At 42.9% G+C, this 9,670-nt stretch overlaps 1 protein-coding gene across 1 annotated transcript; it reads right to left on the bottom strand.

The window, feature by feature from the left end:
• Positions 1-4,772: 4,772 nt before the first annotated feature.
• SOX17 (SRY-box transcription factor 17) lies at positions 4,773-9,038 on the bottom strand. The gene is made up of 2 exons (XM_039351373.1): positions 8,590-9,038; positions 4,773-7,699 (listed from the first exon to the last, which is right to left on the bottom strand). The coding sequence occupies exons 1-2, from the start codon at positions 8,879-8,881 to the stop codon at positions 6,852-6,854; spliced, it is 1,140 nt and encodes a 379-aa protein (XP_039207307.1). The 5' UTR covers positions 8,882-9,038; the 3' UTR covers positions 4,773-6,851.
• Between the last annotated feature and the right edge of the window lie 632 nt (positions 9,039-9,670).

Below are 9,670 nucleotides of genomic sequence, written 5' to 3'. Positions count from 1 at the left end.
AGTAGGGGATGAGGCAGGAAAAACAAAATATGAGACAAACCTATGAGACTATGCAGAATAATAAATAAAAGTAAGAAATCACAAAAGACAAAGGGTTAAATTCAGTTCAGGAGCCAAAACTTCTGGTAAGAGGTGTAGGATGTTCATAAGAACATTACTGAATTTAAAAAAATATATAGGAAAAGCAACATCAGCCTAGCCAAAGATTCATATCATTCAGCATTCTGATTCCACGGGGGTTCTGCAGATGCTAGTGGAAAGAAGCCACAGCCAAATAAAAATAGAGAAATCCTTTCCTATTTGATTCTCCTGTGAACAACTTTCAGAGATGACAATAATGACCTATATAGCATTGCAATATTCCATTTTAGCAGGAACTCCCCTATTCTTTTCACTCATTCTTTCAAAATGTTACTACTCCATTTATCAAAACAGACTTATCATTAAACACATCCAGTATTTAGAGAATAACTTCAAAGAAGAAGTTACTCATAGGAAAGGATTATTTGTGTTTGTATGGCCAGATAAGAATATTATCCTTTTTTAGAAGAAGATATTAGAATGTTTATGCCATGGATGCAAACATTCTTACATTTACATAATATCCTATTATCTGTGAGAAAAACAGTTACTTTTTTTCAACAATATCAACACTTAAAACAGATTCCAAGGTTACATAGTTAACAGTAGCAAATCCTTGATTGCACATGAACTACATAGTTAATATAGTTGCCATAACTTTCTTTTCTGACTACAGGTCAAGTCCTGTTGTCATGGTAAAGAATACACTAATATTCACCAAATTTAAAAAAACTCTTTTCATTTTTGCTTCGGTGAGTCTTTTTGATGTTTCTAAGCATTCATTTCTCTGTCCAAAGGTATAAACTCCATTCTATTTCTCCACAAGAAGAAACATCAGTCACCACTTTTCCTTCTCCTCCTTGCAAATGCCGACTATTTTTTTCCTAAAACAAAAATATTATCATGTCTGATTGATTCTAAGCAAACATAATAATTGCTTTACTATATAGCTAAATGTATATATTTGCGGTTGTATTGCATATATAATTTCCAATGCAATATGACTTAATACCTAAGTTGTTCAACGTTACTCACTATTGCAAGGAAACTATTTACAAGGCAATTAGAACTAAAAACACAACATGCTAAGCTAACTAACTGGACAGTTAAGTCATTAATTATAGAGGACCGGGACATAATTATCGAGAAAGACTTAGAAGTATTTTTATCTACTTTCTCACCAATTAAGTGAGATCCACTTACTTGGCCTAAAGAACAAAAAAGTGTAAGTGTGTATCAATAGGATTATTCTCATTTTGTAGCGTTTTAACTTGCTTGATGGGCAGGAAATTAAAACGGCCAAACATTATGTGTCTTATATCTAAAGTAAATAAACAAACATGGGCAATTCTCCAAATGTGAGTAAGGTACTGGGCAATGGAAATTATTTACATTGTTTTTATGTATGAGCAGTGATATATTGTGGATTCAAAATTATATCTTAGAAATATGCTTCATATATATATATACTTTTTTCATCTTATCACTGTATATATGTTGTATGTAACAATAATGATAATGATTGCCTTTTAACAACTGGTTTGTTTTTTAGCATGAATTTAAGAGGGGTTTTTTAAAAGATACACTTAGTACCTTAAATTTATACAAATCTTAAGATATTCACTTTGCTTCTTAACAAGAGCTGGGGAAGAACAGGCTTCAGCTCTACTCTACCAAGACTGAATGGTTCTGGGTTTAGGAATTCCTGGATCTATTAATATTTTCCATCTTTGTTTCTGGTTGGGATTGTGCTGCTCAAAACAGAATTTATGCATAATCCCTGGTAGTCCTTCTGGACGCATAGTTCCTACTTGAAGAGAAGGAACAGCCAATGCTGTGTGGGTTTTGTACAACTTTACTTTCCTTCATTTCCCTAATCCTTTTCTGGGCCATGAGACACTGTTCATGTCACTCAAACCTTTGTCATCCCCTGAGAGGATTACTCTATTACATTCCACTTGAGACTGCCCTCACTATCTGGAAGATGCAACTGGGTCCAGAATGCAGCATTGTGGGCAGTCATGAACACACCTCAGGGCTTTTTTTGTCATAGAATGTCCAGAACGGAGTTCCGGCACCTTTTTTTGGATGGAACCTTGTAGGGTAGGCAAGGCAGGTTGTATAACGTTTGTGAGTTCTGGCACTTTTTTTTTTTTTTTACAAAAAAAAGCACTGATATACTCATGTTACAATTCTGTTCCCACCAGAATTCACCTGTGGCATGCAGTATTTGTGGATTATTTATTCCCTAGTTCTTTCTACTCAATAGAACGGAAATGAAAGAACAGAAGGGAGAAAAGACTTTTGACAGCTAGTACCTCCCTGATAACTTATTTGGGGCAGTCTCCATTTTGACGAGGAAGAGTTTTGATCACTAAGGTCAGGAATATATCACTTTGTGGTAGGGTCTCCATCTTAATTCCTCAAAATCATTTGATTATGTAGCAAATGGATACCATTCTCACACAAGGGTTTGGTACCTATGTAAGACATGAATAAGAATTAAGCATACTCAGTGGCACCAACTTGGCAAGCAGGCCAGCTGGAATCATGAGCACACCATTACCACGAAATGTTCTGTGACCATTTCAAAGTGTTTTGTCTGTTGTATTTCAAATTTTATGGCCCTTCTTTAAAGAATGGCAGGCAACTGGATATCTTCTAACTGATTTAACTACAACTTCCATAAGGCTTGACAGCATGTCTAATAATTAGGAGATATAGTCCAAAATATTTGAAATGCACAAGTTGCCTTCAATCTATTCAACAAGCAAAAACCAGATAGATGAATATTAATTCTAATGGTCAAAATAATTTCAGTACGTATGATACCACGGCCAATTTATCTATCTGCGTGAGAGATCTACCAACAGGTTAAGATTATCACCAAGCATGTTTTATGCTCTTCTCAAAGAGCATGCATTCACCGAAAATGAAATAGATGCCTGGAATATAGTAAGACCAGAACTGCAAATCCCTGGATGATGAGCAGATGCAGCAAAGCATTTTCTGTACTGCTTTCCTGCCCTTCTAGTGGGCATCTGGATTTTGGAGTCCAGATCTAGTAGCCTTAAAGAAGATCCATGAGTGCTTAAGAAAGTTTGAATTATAAGTGATTTAAATTGGGTAGAGATATAGAGAATTCACATGTTTGGTAAATAAAACTGTGGTCTGATTTAGAGAAGTTCTGCTTCTATGGCTGAACATTTAGGTTTAGTCTTGTTTTAGTCTAGTCCTGCCTTGCAATTCTTACCATGGACTGGGTAAGAATCTTTCTTTGAAAAAAAACCCATTGGTGTGACAGAAGGTAATAGGATGCAGGTAATATGGCTGCATCTTATCCAGTCTTCTCTCGGACAGGCCTCATACTGTGGACCTACTGCTGAGGAAGCATGCACTCCAATTGTATTACACAGCAGGCCTTCCCAGTACATTGACCTTAACCAGGATTTTTTTCCCATTAAATAAACACAGAACGGAGTGACAGGTAAAACACAGCCAGTATGATTCTGTTCAAATGCATGCATTTACAGTTTACATCATCCCCATATTCTGTATTCCCCCTTGACTGGCATTTGCTTTGTTCCCTATTTAAAGCAAACTTATGATGGTCTTGCTTCTTCTGGAAAAAAAAACTATCTTTTCCTGCTTAATCCAACACAAGCCATGGTGTGTAAATTTTATGGCACTTTCACCTTTTCCAGAAGTCTGGGTGAAAGTGACCAACTCAAATTAGCTATTGACAGATTCCTTGGGAATGGATGTATATTTCAGGAGCCAGTATTGTATATTCCAGGGGTCTCCAACCCCTGGTCCGTGGACCATCGGTCCATGGCATGCCAACAACCGGTCCGCAAACAAGCAAAGCCCCATTCGCAGGATGCAGGCAGCACAGAAACCACATGCCCTCCGGTCCGCGGAAAAACCTCTCTCCACGAAACTGGTCCCTGGTGCCCAAAAGGTTGGGGGCCTCTGGTATAATCATTGGCTAATTCATGTTCTCAAAACTTTCTCCTGCTGCCCACTTACAAACAGTCCAATGAGGACAATACTTTATTTTACTGTCATTAAGTTATTGTCGTATCAAGTTGTTACATTGCTATAGTAAAGATGAAAACTTTAAAAACTGCTAGTTAATAAAGATACTTTTCTTTAATTGGAAGCATGTCTGGATTCTGTTGAATATGTGATTCCCAAAAAAGTATGAATAAACTACATGTTTTATTTCCATATACAATAAGACTGTTGTATCCAGTACAGCCTAATCAAACAATATTTTCTAGGATATTAAGCCCTAGAGTGATTTATTTGGGGGTATTTTAATTTTTTGCTTAATGTAATATTTGAATCCAACCAACTGCAACCTAACTTTTCATGCTGTAGTATTAAAGCCTTGAAATCAAAGTATCATATAAAGCTACAAAGGAAGACTTTTAGGGAAATGGCAATTCTTAATTTAGGGAGTAATTCCTCAATTTAAATCCAAATGATCAGGATTCAAATTCAGAGAGGGAAAGGGAAGGAAGGAGGTAGGGAAGGAGGCTAAGAGGGAGAGGGGAAGAGAAAAGGGAGAGGGAATTTGAGATGGAATATCATATCCTCCAGAACTCTTCCGGGGAAACAGGCATAAAATGGGATTGATTAAAATAGAACTTTTTCCAATACTAAAATAAAAGACAAGACACTTAGAATTGAAAAAGTTAATCATGTTTATTACAAAATTTAAATCCTGATCAATGGAACATAATCCTGAGTAAGTCTTCATACAGGTTACAGGCAAAGAGATGGGAAATCACTTATCTGCATATCCACAAGTTTACTACACAAATATTGTATAATCTCAGTCTAGCGTTTTTGAGGGATTGTATTACCACGATTTGTTTGCTGCAAGGGGGACTCCAACCCATATCCATCACAACACATTCTACCTGCCTTTGTTTTCTACTTTAAAAGGAAGGAAAGGAAAAATGCATCAACATGTTTGTACTCTTTTACAAAGGGATACAGATATGGGCCAAAATTAATTCAGTACTTTTAATTAGCAAGTATGCACTGTAGTGATGCTGCCAACTGGTACAAAATAAGAGGATGTCAATTGAAAAGGCTCCTACCTGTCCCTTCCTCTGACACATGATCCAGTTTTTATGACTGCTATCAATTTAGAATGGCTCTGCTTTTGTTTTCTTCTGAAGAATACTGTCTTAGCAAATTCTCAAGAGCAGTTTTGGTTGGTTCAGTTGACCATACTCTAGGAGATAATGCCCTACCTAAGAGGGCAGCAAGATTTTCTACATGTTGGCCTCTTGATATTTTCTTTCTTGTGATATTTTGGTACACACTTTTTTTTTTTTTTTTTGCATCAATTGCAACAATTCATTACCTGATTAGGGCTGCAAAACTTCAGACACCAGGTTTTCTCTTTGTTGCTATCCCAATTTTTGCTGGTCCTTGGATCTGGTAATCCTAAATTGATATTGTAAACAGTTCAGCTTATTAAGGTGAGAGCCAAGCAGCAGTACAGTGGTCAGATGCTCCAACTTGCACCCATTTACTGCAACCCTAAAGGGCTCAGGATTGTGATCTCAAATTCACTGAAGCAAAGATTGTTCATTTCACAGGGAATTCTCCTTAGATACTGAAGTCGAAGACTTTTTGAAGGGAGCAAGGTATACAAATTCTATTTCTTGGAATAGAATTGAGAAAAATCAAATTGTGTTCCTTTAACTTGTTCAAATTAATACCAGTAGGCATTAAACTCACATCAGATTTAAAACATACCTTCTAATGCTAAAAATACTTTGGCAGGCTATGAACCTTCAAAGACTATCCTAGGGATTGGATCGTGAGGGAAGGTGACTGTCTTTATTTAAACTAACTTTCCCAACACCTACTATCAGTAGGTGACACTTAGTGGAATGAAGCACGTTCAAACACTAGACTTAAGCCAGGCAAAAGCATTCATATTTTCTCATCTGATTATCTTTGGGATCCTTTCAGTATTTACTACATTTACTGAATGCTTTCTGGGTAAGAGAAATGAGCCCAAAGGGTTGAAAATATTACCTTGAGAATTGCTACAGAGTTCTCAGGTCTCACTTCACACTTGAATATGATGGAATCTACCTCCTGGCCCCGCCCATGTAATTTGGCCTCCCAAGCAGACTGGCTCAGGGAAAATATGGCAGATGTTGTGGGGTCTCCGTTATGGGAAAGCCATTCCAGGAGCCCAGCTGGGAACTCTAGTTTCAAGATTACCCAGCCACATTAAGACCCCTTGATCGATTTGGATTTTATGAGAATGTGGTATTAGGATGTGCAAAGCGAGATTGTAGAGTTTTGTGTGCAAAGTTAGCTGGGAGTTATTGAACTATTCATGGCATGTTATTTTCTCAGGTAACAAAGTCTCTGAAGAATGACAACTCCAGCACACCTTGGTATAAAACCACCTGAAGGATGGTTGGGTTTTTTTGTTGTTTTGTTTTTCGTTTTTATTGCCAAGCTGTTCCAAGTCAAACTTTAATCGGGTGCTTTAGTCCAAGCCCAACCCATTCTGTACAAAACCTGAAAAAAAGGCAGATGCCTGTTAACTCCCGCGAAGTGAGCCTCCTGCAAGAAAAAACCTCGCGGCCCCTGGACGTGCCGATTTTCAGAAACGCGGGAGCTCCTTCTCTAATGGCCATTAGAGATGCGCAGTCAATAAATTACAATAAATAATATTAGCAGGGTCCACCTGCCCCGCCCTCACCCGCCTGGGGACGCTGGACTCACAACTAGGGATACGTTCCAGCCCCGCCCGCGGCCGCGCAGTAATAGGCCGCGGCGTTAGCCTCCAGGCCTTCGTGGCTCGCGTAGGGGAGCCCCAGGTCGCCCGGGCGGCAGGCGAAGGGCAGGTACTGCTCAAACTCGGCGCGATCCACATCCGCCAGCAAGTCCACGTCGTGTGGGGGCAGCTGCTCGAGCCCGGCGGGGGCCTCCCCTCGGCGACGGGGTTGTTGTTGCTGCGCGTGGTCCGGGGCGGGCGAGGAAGGGTAGGAGGCCAAAGGCACCGGGAAGCGACTACGGAAAAGGCCGATGCCGACACTGGGACTATTCCCGTTATTGCCGTGGCCGCTGGCAGGGACGCCGTTGCACGGATACTCGGAGCCAGGCGGCGTCGGGTAGCCGTAGGGGCCCAGCAGGCAGCCGCCGTCCTCCGGGTGGGGCGGCGGGAAGAAGACAGGTTCTGCGCAGGCGCCCCCCTGGGATTCGGGCTCCGGCGTAGGCAGGCTGTAGTTGCCGAAATGGGTGCCCAAGGCCGGCAGCGGGAGCGGCGCGCAGTCCCGGTAATGGAAGCTCCCGCCGGCGTAATTGGGCTGCTCTGCATAAGAAAGGCCGAGCGCCTCGCAGCTGCCTCCGTTTCCCGCCTCTCCGGGCAGGCCCAGCTGGTGATGCTGAACTGGGAGGAAGCCGCTCCCACCGTCCACTGCGCCGTCGTTGCGCTTCAGGCGCTTGACTTGCTTCCTCCGCCGCGGCCGATACTTGTAGTGGGGATGGTCCCGCATATGCTGCAGCCGCAGCCGCTCCGCCTCCTCTACGAAGGGGCGCTTCTCCTCCTGGGTCAGCGCCCGCCACGACTGTCCTGTCAAGGGAAAGGAGAAATCGGAATTAGTCGAGTGAGCGGAAGCTGATGGCCAAGCTGGAGCTGGGGCTCCGGGGGGGGGAGGGGGGAGAATCTAGTTCACTCTCCCAGACCCAACTTTCTTCAGGGAAGTAGGTGGTTATGGCACGACTTGCTAACTGGTGGTTAAAGCTCTGGCCTTCTCTACCAAGGAAGTGATCGCGTCTCGTGCCGCTTTCGTGTAGAATTAGGTCTCCTCTCGACCCCGCCCAGCTGCTGCCGCACTGTGTGAAAGGTAAGCGAAAACCCAAAGAAGAGGGATACACCAAAGAAAAGCCAGCGCCATTATTTATTGAAACTTTCCTGAACTATGTTTCAGTTCGTGGCAGTAACTTAAGCCGTTTTCTGGAATCACCCGATTGTCATTGCGCCACCGCAAGAGCGGTGACCAGCAGCGGCCGGGTGCAGCTGGACTTGGGTTTCTTTCCTTCGCCCCGTTCCAGTTTCTCAGTTGCGGGGCAATCAATCTTGTATCTTTAGCGGAATACGAGAAGGCTGGCAAGGATTTTGCCCGCCTGTTGGGAGAGCAAGCCAGTTTCCAGAAGACTTACTTAAGTGTTGCCTACGAGCTTGCCGGAGGAATCGTCGTCGATTCAGGGGATTCGTGTCCCCTGGACTAGCGTCGGATTGCGCAACGCTCTGTAAAAATCACAAAAACGAGTCTACTGGGTCCCGAGCCTGCTGCTTCAGTTCCTTTACAAAGTGCCCGTAGTCTCATTTCCGAAGACAACACGGGTTATTCCGCGACGTGGCGGCCCTTGGATGGCACATAGAAAAGTAATAGCGCGCAACATCGCTAAACCTCCTCTTCCAGCGATCTCCCGCTCCACCGACGCCTGTTGGGTACTTACCCAGCATCTTGCTAAGCTCCGCGTTGTGCAGATCCGGATTCTGCTGCGCTAGCCGCTTGCGTTCGTCCTTGGCCCAGACCATGAAAGCGTTCATGGGGCGGCGAATGCGAGTCTCCCCTTTGGCCCGGCCCGAGGCTCCCTGCTGTACTTGGTCGGCCGCCGCTTCGCCTTTGCCATCGGTTAAGGGGCTCAGCGACTCTGCCCACTGACACTGCATCCTGAGGGGAGGGAGGGAGGACCGTCCTTGCGCCTGGTCGTCGCTACTGGCGTATCCAGCATCGGGGCTGCTCATTTCCACTGCCCGGCCAGCGTCTGGCTCCTTCTCGGTGCCTCCAGAAGGCGAGCAGGCGAGTGGGTTAGCAGTGCTTGCCCCTCGCCGTTTGCTGCCAATAAAGCTTGGAAGCGCCTCTGATGCAAGCCCAGAGCTCCGACAACCCTGGAGTAAGCTGGCGGCTGTCACCGCGCGGCTCCGTTTAAACTGAGCAATAGCCAATCGGACGGCGAGGGTGTGGCCAGAGAATCTGAGCGGGCGAGGAGAGGACCAGTTTTATCTGCAATTCACCTGTATGGGATAGAGCCAGAAACAATCTTTTTCGTCGAGGAGTGGATTTTTCCATGACCTGAGTCTACGTGGAAGTAAATTCCATTGAGATCAATGGGATCTACTTTCAAGTAAGTAAGAGACTCGAAAAATGACTTCTTAGAGCTGACAAAAGAAAGGGGAAAATTAAAGGTTTATCCGTGAAAATATGTTTGTTTGTTTGTTTGTCTTTAGGTAGTTTGCTTCTACGTGCAGGGAGGGAAGATTAAACACTTTCGACCTCTTTCGACCGTTTCCTGTCTGTTGGACCGCGTTTCCTAGACAGGATATGTTCTAACAAATACCATATAAGCAATACTATTTTAAGAACTCACTTATGGACTGGACTGATTACTTTTTAAATATTGCTTTATTTATAAATGTTGCTGTCACCTTTAATAATTTGTATATGGTAAATATGCATATTCACAATTTGGATTATTCTCATATGATAAATATGTCAATTATTGTAAACTAAGTTGCTATAATTACTCCATTTGT

Source organism: Crotalus tigris, unplaced genomic scaffold, assembly GCF_016545835.1.
Source record: "Crotalus tigris isolate CLP2741 ecotype Arizona unplaced genomic scaffold, ASM1654583v1 scf7180000018371.15429387391:27106975, whole genome shotgun sequence".
In the NCBI taxonomy this organism is placed as follows: domain Eukaryota; kingdom Metazoa; phylum Chordata; class Lepidosauria; order Squamata; family Viperidae; genus Crotalus; species Crotalus tigris.
The sequence above is the reverse complement of the archived record's forward strand: the minus strand, read 5'-3'. Positions and strand labels throughout refer to the sequence as shown.

What these genes read in the sequence shown, in the direction of transcription:
- SOX17 (XM_039351373.1), bottom strand. Translation starts at nt 8,881, where the DNA reads ATGAGCAGCCCCGATGCTGGATACGCCAGTAGCGACGACCAGGCGCAA. An exon ending in GGAGCTTAGCAAGATGCTGG is followed by an intron (nt 7,700 to 8,589) that starts GTAAGTACCCAA and finishes TTCCCTTGACAG; the next exon opens with GACAGTCGTGGCGGGCGCTG.